Source organism: Athene noctua, chromosome 16, assembly GCF_965140245.1.
Source record: "Athene noctua chromosome 16, bAthNoc1.hap1.1, whole genome shotgun sequence".
Lineage (NCBI taxonomy): Eukaryota > Metazoa > Chordata > Aves > Strigiformes > Strigidae > Athene > Athene noctua.
Genome location: NC_134052.1, coordinates 275,271 through 293,453, shown reverse-complemented (window position 1 = coordinate 293,453; position 18,183 = coordinate 275,271). Strand labels below are relative to the sequence as shown.

General features: G+C 53.6%; 1 protein-coding gene across 1 annotated transcript in view; it reads right to left on the bottom strand.

Moving 5' to 3' along the window:
- The window catches only part of LOC141966823 (rho GTPase-activating protein 39-like), a 56,809-nt gene that overhangs the window by 21,024 nt on the left and 17,602 nt on the right, over window positions 1-18,183 (bottom strand). Inside the window, exon 2 of the mRNA XM_074919977.1 lies at window positions 8,328-8,723. Within this exon, the coding sequence (XP_074776078.1) occupies window positions 8,328-8,723 (396 nt within the window). The remainder of the gene's footprint in view (window positions 1-8,327; window positions 8,724-18,183) is intronic.

Sequence of the window (18,183 nt, the reverse complement as noted above, 5' to 3'; positions counted from 1 at the left end):
GGTGCTCAGGATCCATCACAACCCAATGTGCCCACTGCAACATCCCAGTGCAAAAGGTGTACTCTGCAGTGTAATAACCGCCTGCTGTCAAGGCTGTGGCTACAGCTGGCCTGTACTTGTAAGCTCTGAAGAAAAGAGAATGGAAAGGCTGTTAAACCAGCCTGAGTTTCCAGGTCTTCAAAGGCACCACTGTGCCCAGGAAGGCCCCCTTGAACCTGGCTGCATTTTGTGCCCTTCCTCTACGTATCTGCTAGCAGCTGTCGCTGGGTAAGGCCTGAGGGCGCACTGCGAGTGCCCCATCTGCAACAGGAGACGTTCCCCTACACCTTCACAGTTATTCTGCGCTGTTTGAACTATAACACTTGTTCCCCATCCCATGCTGCTGACCTGTCCCGCACGGCCCCGTGCTGCCAGATGGACTCATCTCCACCACGTGCCCAGAGCTGCCTCTTAGTGATGCTGCCCCCCAAGCCCCAAGATATCCAGACACCCCAACCCTCCTGCGCACTGCTCCTGCTCTCCAGAGACCTTCCACCCCGTGGATCCCAGTGCCCTCCTTCACATGGCTTCTGTGGGGGTGCTGCCTGTCCTCCCCCCGTGGCTCTCCCAGCAGCAGGGTGCATCTGCTCACACCCTGCTCTCCCCACACACCACCCCAACAGCACACATCTGCCTCACAGCAGCAGCCCCATGTCACTGTGGTGCCCTATTTCACCTGCTCCCTCCCCGGTTACCTACCCCACACCCAATATCCCATGTCTGCTCCCAATCACTCCACTCCTAAGGGGGTAGCGTGCTCCTTCCCCATCCACCCCTTACCATATTTTTGGAAAAACATGCTCTCCAATGGCACTGGGCCTCTGTGAATCCCACCTCAGCACGGCGGCACCAGGAGAAGCACGGCTGAGGCCAGCGCTGACCCACCGTGGGCGCAGCAGCTGGCTCCCAGCCAGGGTCCAAAGGCCCCCGCTGCACTGCACTGCGCCACCGCTCTGCTCCTTCCCCATGACAGACAAGCAACTCTGCCTCATGCAACTATCCAGGTGACCAGAGAGGGTTTGAGAAAGGGCTGTCATCCTCTGCTTCCCTTGCTCTGGGGACCTCCCCCAGCATCTCCCGCTGAAGCACAAAGAGTTTTCCTTTAAGGGAGCTTCTGACACTACTTCAAGATGGAGTTGCCACCGCTGTGATGAAGGTCCCTCCCCAGCCACCGCCTGCCGCTCACAGCATCGCAGCCCAGGACTGACCTAAGCCCCGGCCCAAGAGTGGCTGCTTGGCAAACACCGAGGGATTTGGGAGTGGCCTCCCTCCACCTGCCCAAGCTGCCATCAAGCACAGGCCCCACTCTACCACTCCTGTTTTGCCATCAGTGGCTTGTCCTCTGCATGCCTCTTCCCAAAGGCACAACGCTTGGAGCGAGGGGTGACACCAGCTGCACCAAGCGAGGATGCAGGCGGGGAAAGGCCAGCGGTAATGGCAGGATGAGAGTGGCATTCACGAGGACACACTGCCCTGCAACCCACTAGGCATTCCTCCCCGGGGGCTGCAGGGACTGCTCCTTGCACCGGTGTGTCCCTTCTGCATGCAGCCAAGCCCTGATCCCAAGTGGAGGTGCTGCTGAACACCAGGTTATTCCTCGAAGAGCTCCTGGACTAACAGGAAGAACCAGAGCAGCAACATTTGGTAGCTTTGAAATGAGCATTTCTGACACCCCACCACCTACCCCTCTGCTTAAATTGTACCAGCAGGTCGTTCTGTGGCAGGGAAGTGAGACTGGCAAAGAGCCGTGTCAATGACAAGCAGAACTGAGCCACTCACAGGCTCCTGACTCGGCAGACAGGCCAGGAGTGATCACATGGGAGTGATTTTAAACACTATGGCTGGAGCAGCATCACGTCTGGCCCAGGGGAGAAGAGCCCCAGGCCTGCAGCACCACAGACCCAGAACTGGAGGTGTGTCCCCCTCCCTTGACAGACCCCAGCTAGAGTTGGAAAATAACTCTGTGGGAAGGTGCTGGACTCCACATCCCATGAGCTACCTCCTGAGATGATTCCTCTCCCTCATTTACAACACTGCACCTCCAGCCAGCTCTGCTTGCAGTGGAACCACCCGCTTGGCAAAGGCTTGGCAGACCCACCTCCGTCAGGCACGGCCTGACCAGACTCATCCCCCTGCGCAGGCTCAGTGTGCGCCGGTACTGCCCAGGACCAGCAGGCCCACTAGTGCCCTGTGCTCGCTAAACCCCTAATGCTCTGGAGTGGCAGGAACTCAGCCAGAAGCTCTGCTGCCTCCTCGATCAGCTCTGGGTTGCAGTGAGGACCCTCTCCTCGCCTGCAGAGCAGGCAGTGGCACCACCTCCTGCCCAGTCATATCAGTGCTTGTCCCGATCTGCACCCACACGGCAGCGCTGGGCATATCCGTCACTGCTCGGGCGTGGGGCTGGGCATCTGAACAGCACCACCAGCCCAGCCTCCAGAGACAGGCGCCTGCCCCAGCGTGACATTATGATTTTAGGGTCCTGTGGGATGCCAGCTGGTGACAACCTTCCCCCTGCATGCAGGAAAAAGAGCAAAGCCCAGATTTTGGCCCTCAGATGAGCAATGAGGGATCTGATATGGAAAAAGAAAGGAGGAGGTTGCTGTGCTCCCAGCCTCCCCCAGAAGATGAGCTGCTGACTTGTGACCCAGTGCCAGACGGAGGGCAGCAGGCACCCCGAAGCACGACGGCGCCTTGCTGCCCCAAGTCACCTCACCAGTGCGTGAGAAAGGCATCCCACACCTTTGCCCTGCCTGAGACGGGATGACAGGGTGGGGCCTCAGCCCGGGTGGGATGTGGTGGGGAGCAGCAGGAGCTCCGTGCCAGTATGGAGCTCTCCCTGCGCCTGCTCTATAGATGCCGCGAGCCCAGCCAGCAGGACATCAGGACAGGTTAGACAGACACAGCCATGGCAAGGCAACGAGGCAAGGGGCTCTGCCACAGACAGCAAGCCTCCCTCCCCACAGCAGGTTTTTGGCATTTGCGGTCTGCACCCCGACAGGCAACACGGGTCGAGAAACAGGCTCCACAGCCTCTGCAGACTCATGTTCCCTCCTTCAGGCTGAGGGGCAAAGCTGGCGTTGGGATCCAGCCCAGCCCATTTCAGACCAAGCGCTGCGAGCCCCGGGGGTGGTAGAGCCCAGTGGCGCTCAGGCAGCTCTCAGGGGATGATAGCACTGGGATCTTTGGCATGACAGCCACACAGAGCGGCCAAGCAGGGTGGGCTGCAAAGCGCAGAGGCAGGAGCTGAGCAAGGCCACCATGCCACCACTCCTTCCCAGCTGCAATTCAGTACGCAAGGACTGTTCCAGGAACCCAAGAACTTGATGGTTCCACCAGGATATCCCGGGGGGGGGGGTCTCACAGGGCTGGAGGAGACAGGGGAGCTGTGCCACTCTGGTGTCACTGAGGGCAGAGGGGGCCAAGCTCCAGCCTGACCACAGCCACCACGTTTCCCCTGACCAGGAAGTTTGTAAGTGAAAGTGATGGAGAAGCTAAACCTCCAGAGCTGTGCCATATCCCACTTGGCCTGTCAGTCTCATGTTGGACACAACAGAGCCATCTCCAGCCTCCCCAGCCACCAGAGATCAGAGGAAAGAGGCACCACTGCAGAGAGGGTTTTTTTTTTTTTTTTGAAAGAACCATTTCCACAGCCATGAATGTTCTCCTAGGGCCATGTCTGGATACAGCTTCCCTCAACCCCATCCCTGGGCTGCTAAGAGACTAAGCAGAGAATGAGGTCTCTCTGGCTTCCCAGCATGGAAAAAGATTCAGCCTTGTCCTTCTGAGCAGTAATAGCCGTGATAGAAAGTAAAGCCAGTGGTGTAAAAACATCCCCATGCAGCCTTTCAGCTGTGCTCTTCAGCCACCAGCAGCAGAGACCCTGCCGAGTCCCCTGGGACAGCTCCTTCGAGGAATGCTTTCAAGCAGCTCCAATATAAACACTGCAACCCAGCGCTGGCTTTCCCAGCCCGCACCCAGCTCCAGCAGGCCCAGCATATCCGGCAGCTCTTCCCAGGCTCCAGAGCTCCATTGTTTGCTCTTCCCTCCCAGATGCCTGGAGAAAAGGCCCTGCACCTCAGCTCTGCCCTCTCCAGCAGTCATTTTCCTGGTGGTCTGACAAAGGCGAGTGAACAGGGATGTTTGTATTTCAGCGGCAGCTGCTCCCTCCAGAGCCCACACCAGAGGCAAGGATGAAGAGCCCGCAGAGGTGACCCACCCAAACGCAGGTCTGCATGGCCCCAGGGAGAGCTCTGTGAACATGTGCAAAGCATGGTGTGTTTAAGCACCCAGCCCCAAGGCCAGCAGCACAAGAAGGAAACAAGCATGTATCAGGAATCCTTATGGTGTCTCTGGCCTAACTGTAAAGAACTTAACATTGGCATCACTTACACCGGGCCTTGAGAAATGTAAGCCCATAATGAGGCAAACGAGACCAGGAAGAGCAGAGGCACCCTCATAGCCAACTTCACAGGCTTCACATCACATCCCCCCTAACTCCCCTTTCAGCACACCTTCCTGGCATGGTAACACTAAGCCACTTCTCCCTCCCAGCCCAGGATGCTGAGCCATGGGGAAGGTGGGCAAGGAGGGGACGGGCAGCACAACCTACTGCCCATGCGGAAGGGACCCACATCTCTCGTTCTGGGAGATGGGATGTTCCCAGGGATGGTGGATTTCTACATGGAGGATTTGAGATCCATTGTTATTAGAAGGGGAACCTTGGAAACCCCACCCTGAAACAAGTCCCTGACCCTGGGAGAACCACAGGAGGAAGAAGAAAAGGGCCAGTCTGCACGGACAGTGGGGCTGGGGATGGCAGAGCCCCCTCCCGGTCCTGACTGATGGTGAGTCTGAATGCAGCACATAAGCTCCACTCCCAGCTATACTGTCCTCTTCAGGCCTCAGTCCTCTGCAGTGCCCAGCCCTTTCTCACCCACGAGGCCCAAGGAGCTCCAGCGAACCCCAGTGCAGCTGCAGCAGCTCACAAGACACTTCCAAAATGCTACCAGCTGCTTTCAGCCCTAGGCTGGTCTCACAGTCCCCAAGGGATCACATCCATCCTTTGCAGAGCTTTCCAGCATGTGAAAGGATCATTTAGTCCCCATCTTCCCCAAAGAGTTTGTCTTCCTACTAGGATCCCAAGTGCTCAGGAGGGGTCTTGAGCTGTAAGGGAGGAGTTGCCTGCTGTCCTTGCTCAGGTGAAGGAGAAGCAGAGCTGGCACTGGGCTGGGCAGCCCCAGGAGGTACAGACAAAAACCAACACAGGAGCAAGAGCACATGCACAGGCAGAAGGGCTTCCCCAGGAGGCTCCAGGGATCACAGCAGCATCTCTCCCTCTGCAAACAGGTACCATTTCCCCAGGGGAACTGACCTCCCTGTGTCACCCAGGGAAGCCAAGGACAGTGTCTAGAGAAGGCTGGTCCAGGCTGGTGCACTTTAGAGAGCTAGAAGAGCAGCAGCGAGCAGTGGGGCAGCAAGGGAGAGGGCGGGATTGGCACATAGACAGAGGGAACAGGCAGCAAGGAGTGGCAGTGTAGTGCCCGCCTGTCCAGGGAGAATTTCCACTCTGCTTGAGGCTGTTGCAGCAGCACTGAGACATGACAGTGAGCACAACAGGTTTAGCAGTGCTGATAGAAGGCGCAAGAGAGGAAGGGTGGGAAAAAACAGCCTGCTAAAAGAAAAAAGCCCTCAATCACAAAGTATTACTGAAAAAAAGAGGATGAAATCCCTTCCCCCAGCTCTCTGTGGCATGTGCTTGCAGGAGGCCCCTCTTGGGGACCATGTCTCTTCTGGTCTCTTCGTCTATTATGGGATGACAAACATGAAGGTAAGAACAACAAATCTTTTGTGCTGCCATTAGAAAGAAAGGCAAAACCGTCTTGGCTGCAGGTACCTATAAAGATGTCAAATGCTACCAACAGCACTCAACATATTTGCCCTTTGTTTATACAGCTGTATCCCTGCTGAGGGAAGGAAGAGGACACACTTATATTTGTCTTCGGAGAACACCACAGACAACAGAGTCGACAAGCTTTGTGTTCTTTTGCTGTTACTAGATCAGACATCCCAGCAAGAGCATTAGATCCCACCTAGAAACACTTGCTTTGGGCTCAGCTCTCTGCTCAACATTTTGTAAGCTAGCAGAAGACAAGAAATCTCTCCTTGTGTGTCAGACTTGGGTAAGGAAGTTGTTCTCCACACCATGACCGGACATGCAACCCCCGCTCACAAATAGTGGCAACAATACATAATGGATGTGCAAGGAAACAGTGCTCAGTCTCCTGCTTCCAACAGAGCAGCTTCCACAGGCAAATGCTGTCAGCTTACTGGTGTGAGGGTCTGGAAGAGCCTCACAGGTCCAAGCAGCCAGTTAGCTCCCAAGCAAGCTGCCACTCACACCTTTCTCAGTGCTTGCCCTTCAGTGTTTGTCACAGGCTCAAAGTGCACCAGGGTTGCTACAAAAAACAACATGGACTTGGGATGGAGCAAGGGAGGACCCTTCCCACTCCCCTTCCTTGCAGGAGAACTGGCAGTGGCACCCAAGGTGCTGCCTGGCACCAGCCTGGCTGGCAAGGAAAGGTAAAGCAAACCCCTGCCTATGCTGCATCGCTCCCCTTCCTCCTATCTGAGGGGGCCTCCATGGGGCTTGTGTCAAGAGGCCCAAGGGCTGGTGTTGCTTATCCCTTGAGGCACAGCCATTTCCCAGACTGAGGCAGAGGAGGCTGCATTCCCCTCCTGAGAGCCTGAGTCAGAAATACTTTGGCGCCATGGAGCTCAGGATATTTTATGGCCTGTGCGAGGCTCTTGAACTTGCTCCCCTAGAGACAGTTTGTCAGTACCTGTCCCAGCTGCAGAGGGACAAGGAAGGGAAGCTGGTCAGCTCATGCCAAATCCCACATGCCTGTGGCACACCTGGGGTCACTGGAGGGGGGGGGACCAGAGGGAACTGGGAGCTACTGGGGTTCAGCTTAAGGCATTTCTTACTGTTTGAGTTTTTCCTGGCAGGGCAAGAATCATCCTCTGGATGGGTCTGAAGCTCAGAGGGGCTGCTCATGGGGCAGGAGGCACTGGAAGCATCCTCAGGCACCAGTAAAGCTCTGGGCTCTTTCTGTTGCACTTTGTGTCGTGCAGATCTGAAGTGAATACGGGAGCATCTTGCACAGGACAGCAGACAAGTAATAAACCTCAGTTTAGGGTGCTTCAGAGCATGTATTTTCCAGAATAGGCATCATATATGGTTTTCATCATTTCAGCTTTTTAAATTTTCTCCTTGCCAGCACCAGGCACACAGAGAAGCAACCTCAATCCAGAAATCAAGCTATTAAAGGAGCCTGGCTTGCTGCATTTCCCAGAAGTGGGGACAAGGAGTACTGGCATGTATGGCAGGAGTGCCAGGCTCACTTGAGCTTTGCTCTAGTCCTTGGGTGAGTCACTTGTCAGCGTGATCCAACATGGCTCACAGCACGGCCTCCCCAGCTGTTGGTACCACGTTCTTCAGGGCAGGAGGGAGGTAGGACAGTGCTGAGCAGTGACTCAGGCAGAAGGGCTGTCCCTGCAGAGACCAGGGAGGGCATGCTTTTGTGCAGCTGAAGTTGGCAAAGTTTCAATACAAAAAACCTGCCAATTGTCAGACTGGTTTGAGTGTAAGAAAAATCTCTTATCCAAACAAAATAGCATCCCGTTATCGTTCTTTCATTTTGGGCTTGATGAGATCAAGTAACTGTGTCTGGGAGCTCTGTCCCTGCAGCCCCACCTCCTGCCCTGGCTGAAGGTGCAAGCACATGCAAGGAGGCAAGTGAGTGGGGAGGGAAAGAGCCAGAGCAGCCAGGCTAACAACATGCGCCCCAGAGCAGCCGGGCCCACCACACCCTGCAGAGGCCTAAGCCCTTGCACAGGAACTCAGCTGTCCCTGCAAACCCCACCATGAGTGTCTGACAGAGCTCTTGTCCCTGCGTGACACTCTTGCACATTCCCTCTCCTTCTGTTCAGCACAAAGAGCTCTGGAACAATTATCACCTTTTGATGTGTTTTTACAGTGCCTCACACAAACCAGGCCTGGCCCAGACCAGGGACATGCAAGCAGAGCTGCAGTGGTGAAGGCAGACAGCTGTACAGGGGCAAGAGGAGGGCATGCAGAGGTGATCACTGGCCTAGCAGCACCTTTGCCCCAGTGCTGCACCTTCTTAGGGCAGCACAGCTTCCCAGACAGTTTGCCACACAACAAGTGCCTGCCTGGCAACTGAAGCCATACATTAGATATAAGAAGAGAAGGCTAAAGCTCTCCCTACCTGCCAGGGTCTTTCCTCTTCTCTGCAGAGCAGTCCCCCTTGCCCTTCATCTCCTGCAGAAGGGTCATTTGGATGGGGGTGCTTCTGCCATCGCTGCCGGTGCTGCCCTGGTGCTGCCGGCCCTGGCAGTCGGGCTGGGAGCTTCGCTTCATAGCCTGGAGCTGCGCCAAGGGCACAATGTCGCAGCCCTGGGGCCGGTGCCACACTGTCTGCCGTGTGATAGCATTGTAGTAATAGAAACGGTTGTTGTTCTGGTCGAAGAGCTCCCACCACTGCTTCTGGTCCGACTGGCGTACCTTCAGGTTGGGAGGGGGCTCCCAGCCGCACTCACCGGTGGTCAGGTTGACGTACATCCGCTCCTGGGAGCGGGGCTCGATGATCTCCACCCAGTCTGAGCTGCAGGGACACGAGAGCTGCATTAGTCTGGGCCAGAAGCTCAAGGCAAATGGGTTGGCTGTCTGGGAGTCCTACAGAGCCGCTGCCTCTGGGCCAGGCAGCCATCCTGCAGATCAAAGCACTGCTTGGGGCCGTTCAGCAATCTAAGGAGCTCAGGGGAAGACAAGGGAAAGTGTTTGAGATGAGGTCGAGCCAAATCAGCGGCTCCCGGGCACAGGGAAAGGGAGTTCACCCCCCAGTCCAGCCCTGACGTCAGCTCACACCATTCACCAGCCCAGGACAAGCAGCATGGGGCGGGCGAGCATCGTCTGCTGATGCTCTGATAACTCAGATCAAGGGCTGGAGCGACTGCAGGAGCGCCGGCGCCTGGCGAGATCCGCAGTGGAACCTGCCCTCGAGAGCAGGGAGGATCTGCAAAGCAGGATCTGCTCCTTTTGGAAGCTGCACCCTGTTGTTAATGCCACCCGGAGAGACCAAACCCCTGGCTCCCAACCACAGAGGCAGCCTGTCCATGCAGGGCTTACATGCTGTGGGGCTGGAGGGGACCTCTGGGTCACCCCGGCCCTGGCTGAAGCCCACATTTGCTTGATTGAACGATAAATGCAGGGAGTGTCTGATGGATGAGCCCAATGCCATTGCAAGCTCTTCCCCTCCTTCCCTGGCTGACGGGACAAAACCCTCAGTAGCCCTTTGGGTGTGAGGTGATCCAAAGGACAGGCTCAGCCTGCCACTGATGTATAACCCCTCTGCTGCCCCGAGAAGCCTCTCCAGCCCCTGGGTCCCTCACCAGCATCCACACTGGCCCAGCCTAGGGCTTGGTGAGACAGCAATGCAGGCAGTGCTGTGGGGCTGGTTTTCAGGCAGATGAGGGTAATGGGTTTGTGGCAACAGAGGTGTTGGGCTGCACAGTTCTCATACATGGCATGTCAGCTTTAACACTGACCCACCCACCCCAAAAAGCTGGCCTGAATGAGAGCAGCAATGCTCAGCAAAGCCAACACCTCCACAGTGCAGCAGCCAAAACAATTTTGGCTAACCCAGGTAAACAGAAGAAGGGGGTGCAAACCCCAGCAAGGTCTCTTCCCACACAGGAGAGATGCTGCCACTAAAGTGATCCTGTCCCTGGGAGCAGGCTCAAGTGTGCAGCTGGAAACAGAGATAAACCTACACATGCCCCCCAGTTCCTCCTTGCAGTCACCAAGTCCTGGCCCTCCACCCTCTTCCTTCACCCTGTGTCAGTGGACACTGCAGGAAGGATGCCCTATTTAACACAAGTTATTTTTGTTATTAATAAAAGCCATATAAAGTGAACAAGTCCATGGCCATCCTTGAAACCTGCTCCTGCCTGGTGCCTTGGGAGCTTGCCCCAGCACAACCTCCAGCTGTAAGGGTAAAGCAGCAAGAGCCATTCCCACACAAGTGGCAGAAGAGGGGAGATCCCCATTGCATCCCTCTTGCACCCCCCCACTGCCAGCCTGTGGTTCCTTGGAGGGGACTGGGCTGACGGTGACAGCACTGCAGTGTCCATAATGGCAGCCTGGGCTCTCGGTGCTCAACCCTGCTGGCACAGTCGTGGGAAAAGCGGTGTTGGCTGGCAGGGCAGCGCAGCCCTTGGCTCTGACCCGGCTTTCTGTGGAAGGTCAGTGTGTGCCCTCCCACCAAGCACGTCTGGGAGGGGGTTTAATTGCACATCACACCTCCCCACTAGGAAAACTGTGGGTGTATTGAATGCTGAGCAATCTGTTACGCATCACTAAAAAGCAGTCTGCTCCTCAACTCTTCGTGGATGCAAAATTGATAGGCACGATGTCAGTTCAACACAAAATAAGCCTGAACTGCCTATGAAAAGGTTCAATTCTCTCCACCACAACATCTACTGTGCAATGCTGACTTCCACGCAGCCTCAGAGGGCTGATGTTCAGGCTACCACAGACAGGCTGGCTTGGGAAGCTGATCCAGGTGAAAGCCACTTTTTTTGTGGCATACGTTCATTTTCAGCGACATCAGCTCACCCAGTCCAGGCTATCACCACCACAACTGCTCACACTGGTCCAACAAGCAGCTGGGAGCAGAACACACCACCTTTCTCCATTGCACCTATTCCTACTGGGCTCCCACCATTGCCAGAGCAGGGCAGGGCACTGCCAAGAATGTGCTTGCAAGAAGATCCCACTTGGAAAACCCTGTATCCGGAAGACATCTGTTGATTGGTATTTTTTGGCCAAAACTACATCAGTTTCCCCATAGGATTTAAGGTGTAACACAAACAGCCGTACCAGCATCCCATGCCATGGCCCATGGGAATCGTTGAGCCAGCCTGATTATTTCCATGCAGCTGCAATGTCAAACCATAGACACAGGAACAAATCAGCAAGTTACTGGCGTTATCAAGGGTATCATCAACTACAAAGAGGTGTCATCCATAAACAGGGCATAAAAGGGGAAAACAAGGGCAGCAGCAGCAGAGCCAGGCAGTGCTTGAAGGAGAGCAAGATGAGCATGTCCACAGAGATAGCAGCAAATAAGTGCAGGTAGGACAAGGAACTAGCAAAGAGAGTTTGAGGGACAGCTCAGATGGGACACAAGAACAGCAGTGAACTCCCAACAGCACTGTAACTTTTCACAAGAAGGACAGGCAGGCAATAGAAAAAGGGTCACTGTGGACTGAAAAGGGGACTTAGACCCAGGTGGCAAACTGACAGCTTCAGGGGTGAGGGAAAGGTTGCCACTGGTGCTGGAACAGAGGAAGCTTCACCCAAAGGTGGGAAGCATGGCATGCTGCCCTTGGGAGAGGAAGGGCTGGGGAGAAAGAGAGCCGGTGTTGAAAGGGCTGGAAAAGGAAAACAGGCATGGCAGGACACACAGCCCTACCCCCCCCAAAAAAAAAGCGCAACACAGAAACACACACACGGATGAGTCTGGGAGAGAAACAGGAGGTAGCTATGGAGTATTCACTTGGCAAGGAAGAAAAACACTCACAAAACCCCTGCAAGACCCAGCTGAGTGATCAAGATGCTGTTGAGTGATCAGCATTTTTAAGGTTCAAGAGCACACTGGGTTTGCTCTGTTTTACCAGCAACTGGATTAGTACAGCTCTGAAACATCAACCAATCTACCAGCGCTGCTGCTCCTCAGGAGAGAGGGAAGCTATTTTCTGTTAAGTGCAAACTATTGAAAATAATGAATTCTTCTCATGGCACTTGGCCATGACCGAGCATGTGTTGCTAACTATAGTCTTCCGTTTTAGCAAGCTTACATTTATCTTTGTGTGCAAAGACACGTAAGTGGATGGCTTGGGTTGGTGACCTCTTTGATCCCCTTCAAACTGAGGGGCTGAGGATAAGTTTAACCAGGATGAGGTTGAGGGGATGAGGTAGAGTTTAAAGAGGGAAAAAATCTGCACAGAATACATTGAAATACCAAAGAGTTTGGTACAATCACATTCCTATGTAAAGAAAGAAAAGGAAAAGCAAGGAGCACATTCCTGGAACAGGGCCAGCCCTGGGCTGCCACACAAGCCTTGAACATAACATCAGGAACTCTGGAAAAACGTGATAAACCCAGGACTGCAGAGAGATAAGGCCATAACTTGGACATAAAAAAAAATTAATTCCAACTCCCCTTCATGGTGTTAAAGAAGAATTTTCCTGGGAATGGTCCGAATAACACTTTTTCCTGTTCTCTCAGCTCCCAGCACGGGGTGATGCAGCAGTCACATGTGCCCGCTCCCCCCGGCATGGTGGCACCTGGTCACGGTCACACCAGCAGAATCACTGCAGTGGTTTCAGTCTCTCATCTTTTGGGACGCAGCAATCCCAGGCACAGGGCTTCCCTGTAGGCCCAGTTTGCAAACTGAGACTGAACCCTCACCACAGGCTGAGTGCAGGGACATGCAGCCCACCGGCATCACCGGGGAACAGCCCACAACACAGAGGAATTTCAACAAAATCCCCACTTGCTTCCAAAATCAAACCCACATTCCTAGTGTGCATCCTCCTGTATTGTCAGAGATATTTCAGGAGTTTCCTCTGCATCCTGAGCAAATACACAAATACTTTCCATGCCTCATAGCTTGTAAACAGGCCACAGCTCCAACCACTTGCCTGAAGCAGCCTGAGCCCCACCTGACTGAAGGCACTTGCCTTGGGCACGCTGATTTTTTTGAGGGGTGGCTCAGTCCCCACGCAATGAGGTGCCGTGTGGGCAGACAGCACACCAGGCATGCAAAAAGCAGGAGAAAGCATAGGACTTTTTGTGCACAACTGCATCTCACATGGGCAGACAGGTTGTTCCCACCTGAAGGCTCAGCCCTCACAGGCAAGCAGCTTGCTTTTTTATGAAGTGTTGTACAGACAGAACAGGTAAGAGGCCAAGCTGCTGTGCTCTGTCCTGCCAGCCTCTGGGACAGAGGTGATGGACATTCACAAACTTTGCTCCTTCAAAACCAGCCCAGGTTCCTCCTGGCTGCCACTCCTGCTTAGCAAAGCCTGGGAACTAAAAATAAAAATGTTTTTTTTTTTTTTTTTTTAAAAAACGGTATTTCACCTGAAAGAGCATCCTGCTAGCATCCCCTGATTAATCTTCTCACAAAGACTATAAATGTTAGCACAAGATCCAGGAAAGAATAAAACTGTTTTAACTAAAGAGGAACAAGCAGGACTAGAAATGGAAGGGACCAGGTACAGGAGAAAGGAAGAGTCACTTGCAGAAATCCCAAGTAGTCAAAGAGCCAAAGAGCCACTATTTCACAGGGGAGCAGGTTTTCTTGTCACCTTCATTCAAGAGACACTACAGCACAGGCAGCCAGGCACAGTCCCTGGACACAAGTTCTTCGCAAGGCTGTCCAAAGATAAGAATAGTGGAGAAATGTTCTCAGCTGGAGCTGTCAGAGACCAGAGCAGTGTGACTACCCAGCCTCTGCATGAAGCCTTCTCTCCACTCATCACCTGTGCACGCTGCTCAGCACTGACCCAGGGAGGAATTCACCTGCCAAGGGCAAGAGCATCCCATGGAAAGCCACAGGAAAGCCCTGCCTCAGGAAGCTTCACACCAGGCTGTGAGCACCCCCTCCCTGTGTGGCTACAAGGAAAGCTCTTACCACTTGATCCCTTGCTTCACTTCCAAGTTCTGTAATTTTTTGACTTTTGTGATCCAAGACAAGATCCCACCTCCTTCCCCCACCTCTCTTCTTTAGGATGAGCCCTGCAAAGAGCTGAGGCAGCACCAAACCCTTCTTGGCCAAGCATGACTCTATATGAAGTGGGATTTTTGAAGACTAATGCCCTCAAAGGGAGCCTGCAGCATGCTCAAAGGTGGCTCCAACAGAGAAAAGCAACTGGGAAATGAAGCTCTTCCTCCAGGAAACACGAGTCTGAACACAAACAGTGTGTGATTTCATATTTAGTATCACAGAAGGATGGCTGCACTCAGAGGACAGGGGACCCTCCTCAGGAGACTGAAGAACTTGAGGGACCATAGGCTGACATGACCTTTTAGGCGTGCTGATGCTTCCCTTTACATCATCTCCACACCCTGCATAGACAAGGTGTTGCTACCACACCCTGTGCAGGGCAGCCACCTTCCTGTGTCCTTGCACCAAGAGCTGCAGTTCTTTGCCTATGGCTTGAAGCCAGGGCTGCTGAAGCATCTGCAAAACCCCAGGGGATGGTGGGGCTTCAGGACCACACAGATCCCATCATCAGAGGTCATCTAACCGAGGATCTGTCAATGCCAAGACTAAGTGCCTATTAAGTGGTCCTCCTTGAGGACAAGGAATGAAGAGTTTGGCCATCAGACACACAGAGACTGAAGTACAACTCTGAGACGAGTCATGCTGTGACACTGGCTGGAAGCACGGACACATGCATGGGGTCCAGGGCTCCTCGAGGAAGCAAGTACTTGGGGTGACAGGGACCGGTATCTGAAGTTATCTGTCTTATACAGACAGGAAGTTCAGGGCCTCCTTCGTTTGCTGCTGCTGAAGCACACAATGATGGACCCATGAGGGAGCAGAAGCAGCCTTATAGAGAATGAAGCCATGTTTACAACCCTAAGTGGTCCAAAGGCAGGCCCCAGCATCAGACCAAGGCAAACCAGTTAAGGAATGGGGAGCAGGTACCATCCCAGAGGCACCAAAGCTGCTGCCGTCCCTGTTACTCTACAGGTCCAGGCTCCCAGCTGGCTGAAGATCAGCCTGAGCTGTACTCAAGCACACATCAGAAGAGATTTTTTTAGGAGGATCATGCTTGCCCCTTCACCTTCTGCACAACAGGCAAAGTCATCCCAGTACAGCACCCCAGAGAGATTCCCCTTAGAAAAAACTCAGTGCATGCACTAAGCAATGAAGCACAATTCCCAGGTGGCTCCAAGTCGCTCAAATTTGCACACCAAAGCCAGGACCAAGGCTGTAAAACTCATCTTTATGGTGGAGCTGCAGAGGGTCTCCAAGGTCTCTAGCCCCAACTCCTTGCAGCGATGCTCCACCAGCTGGCTCAGTCAATTTAGGCTTTATTCACTGCCTTCTCTCAGCCAAGTCCAGAAAAGCTGTAATTTTGATCTTAGGAAAAAAAATAAGGTACACAAAAGAACTCTCTCTCCTCCCTCCCCATATATGCATATGAACTTCTTCTGAATACACATGAATCCTCCTAACAAAAATTATAGAGGAACTAAAATAAATATGTCAGCCTGTTCCTAAAACTCTCCTGCTTCCAAAAATAAGCATTATGCAAACAAACCAACCTCTGCTTTGCAGGAGACAGACCAGACTGTGAAAATATAGAACAAAATGTTGCAATTACTCAAAGCCTGAGCACATATGCTCAGCTCCAGCAAGAGCAGAACGGGGGCAGCCCTCTGAAAACAGCCCAGCCTGGCAACACGTGACAGGAGAACGCAGCACAGCACCATGACCTGGGTGGGTTAGAGGTAGAAGAGAGCCTGGAAAAAGTCCTATCATCCAAAGCATCTAATTACTTTGGTGTTTTTAATTAAAACAAACAGACACAACCAAAGCCCCAAGCCTTCTGCTAAGCGGTATTTTCAAAGATAGAGACGTCACATGAGAAACTGAGTGGCCTTTTGGTTGCTCAAATTCTGCCAATTCTTGCTTCTCCCCGCACTGTTCCCAAACTTTCCTCCAGCCTTCGTCCCAGCACTGCTGGCTCCCGTCTTGCTGCTGTGAGTCTCCCAATTCACAGAGCAGAACTGATGGCAATGGGGCAGCTCATTCCACAGGAGTGGGTCAGGGCAGTGCCAAAATTAACAGCAGATTCCTCCAAGATCCTGTCTTGGAGAGAAAGAAGTAAGAAACAAGAACTTTCAGGACACAGCTGAGATTTCCTGGGATCTGCACAAATGGACCTGTGGGGGCAGAGGGGAATCTTCCCCAAGGGAGGACAGACAGCATGCCAAGTTGCTCTAAGATGATAATGAACAGCCCCAAAGGCATAAGGTCCTACATCCTGACACCAGAACCTTGGGTAGGATGGATACACAGGCATCCGAGCACTGTATCTCAGCAGGGAGAAGGGAGGGCAGCACAGAAACTTCCACTACACCAACCTCCACGCTCACCATCATCAACTCTGCAGTGAGCACCATCCACCAGGACTTGCACAGCCCCACTGGCAGCACCAGGCTTGTACTGATCTGGAGCTCGAAATCACTCCCAGGTAAGGGCAAGAGTCACGTAGAGAGCACCCCACGGGGAGAGGAAGGCAGAGAACCTGAAGTGCTGCTGCTCTCCCCCACCTCATCCTCCATCCCTCCTCCACAGGACAGGGGTACTGTGATAGAGGGAAGAGCAACAGGCTGGAAACATCCCTGTTTTCATGGCTTTGAGACAGAGCATAAAGCACCTGCTGCATGGGCACTAACTAGGCAGGGGAAATTCAGGGACCAGAGGTACAGTCACAGTCACCAGGGGACTGCACAGACCAGTGCTAAAGGAAATTGCACCCGAGGGCAGAAGGAGAAATAAAACACACTCCCATTAAAAAAATGGGACTGGCCATAGCTCTGCCTATGCCTGCAAAGCTGGGGTAAACACAGGCTCTTGCTGCAGCTCCTCTGCACAGAATGGTGCTGGCTGCTCTGCCTGAGGGAAGGGCTCTTGCGCCCTTGAAGGCCAAGGGACTTGCTCACTTCTCTGTCCCCAAGTTGTCAGCGAGGGCGAGCACCTCTGGCTGCAGTATGGCTAGAGACCAGCTGTGGCCACTGCAGCGTGGGCAGAGGGTGAAAGACATAAGATGTCAAAAATCATAAAGCATCAAAAAGGTTACAGGAGCTTCCCTCTGCTCTTTGTAAGGGTGCCCACGCTGGCCAGGGACACAGATCAAGCTGGACAGCCTCTCCTGTGTATCTGTCCCACCTGACTTAGGGATTTTTTTTTACATGACTGGGGAACAAAATCTCTTGCGGAGCTTGAGCCCCAGGCCACAATGGAGAAGCAAGCCAGTTTCCTTGGGATACAGGATCTGCGCACACAACTCATTCAGCCCTCGAGCTGCTGCCATGGCATCTCCTGAATCTCTCCTGCCACCATGGCTGGAGTTTTCCTTTCGCATGTCAGAACAGGGCCCAAACTCCCAATCCTTAAACAGCCTCCCTAAAGCTCTGCTTTGCCCCAGACGCAGCGGCACCTCCTAAGCTCAGTGAAGGCTTAAAAGCAGAGTCGTTTTCCCTTTTAAGGGCTGAGCATTTGAGAACAAATTTCAGAAGGAAGAAAAAAAAAAAAAGTATTGGCAGTTTTCATCCCCTCTCTCTCCTTCCGAAGTGTACTGCATGGATCCATAGCCCCATCCAAATCCTAGTTGCTGGAGGGGAGGCAGCTGTGGGGGAGGCTCCGTGCCAGCCAGCCAGTCCCTGCCCAGAGGGCATGGGGTGCCCTGGAGGGGAGCTGAGGCCTGGCACAGCTCAGTGCTGTCCTCCCACCTACCCAGCCAGGGGTCGCATCAGTCCCAGGACACGTGGTCAGGTCTGTTGTGACTGTAACCCGCCTCATCACACCTGTAACCAGACTGTGTCCCCAACAAAATGGAAAAAACTCAATTTTAGAAATATCCTAGAGAGGAAATACTTCACAGCTGCTCAGGTGAAGGCATTACAGGACAACCTGGGAATTCAGCAACAACTGACTGACAGCTGGGGTGTATCCTGCCCTCCCTCCATCCCATGGTGCTGCCCACTGAGGCATCCTGAGCTCAGGCCCAGGGCAGCAGCCTGATGCCTTCCCCTCACCCCCAGAGTTGATGACCCCGGTTTCAAAGAGGATTTGTACAGGCACGTATGCTGTAAGCACAGCTCGATGAGCGTACTGTGGTCATCCCACCTGTACACAGCCCCACCAAAGCGGGCAGCCAGTACTCACATGAAGCCATCGCCAGCTGCACCAGCCGGACCGTTTCAGGCTGCAGATCTCCATAGTGAGGTACCCAAGGTCACACACAGGCTTTCTTCT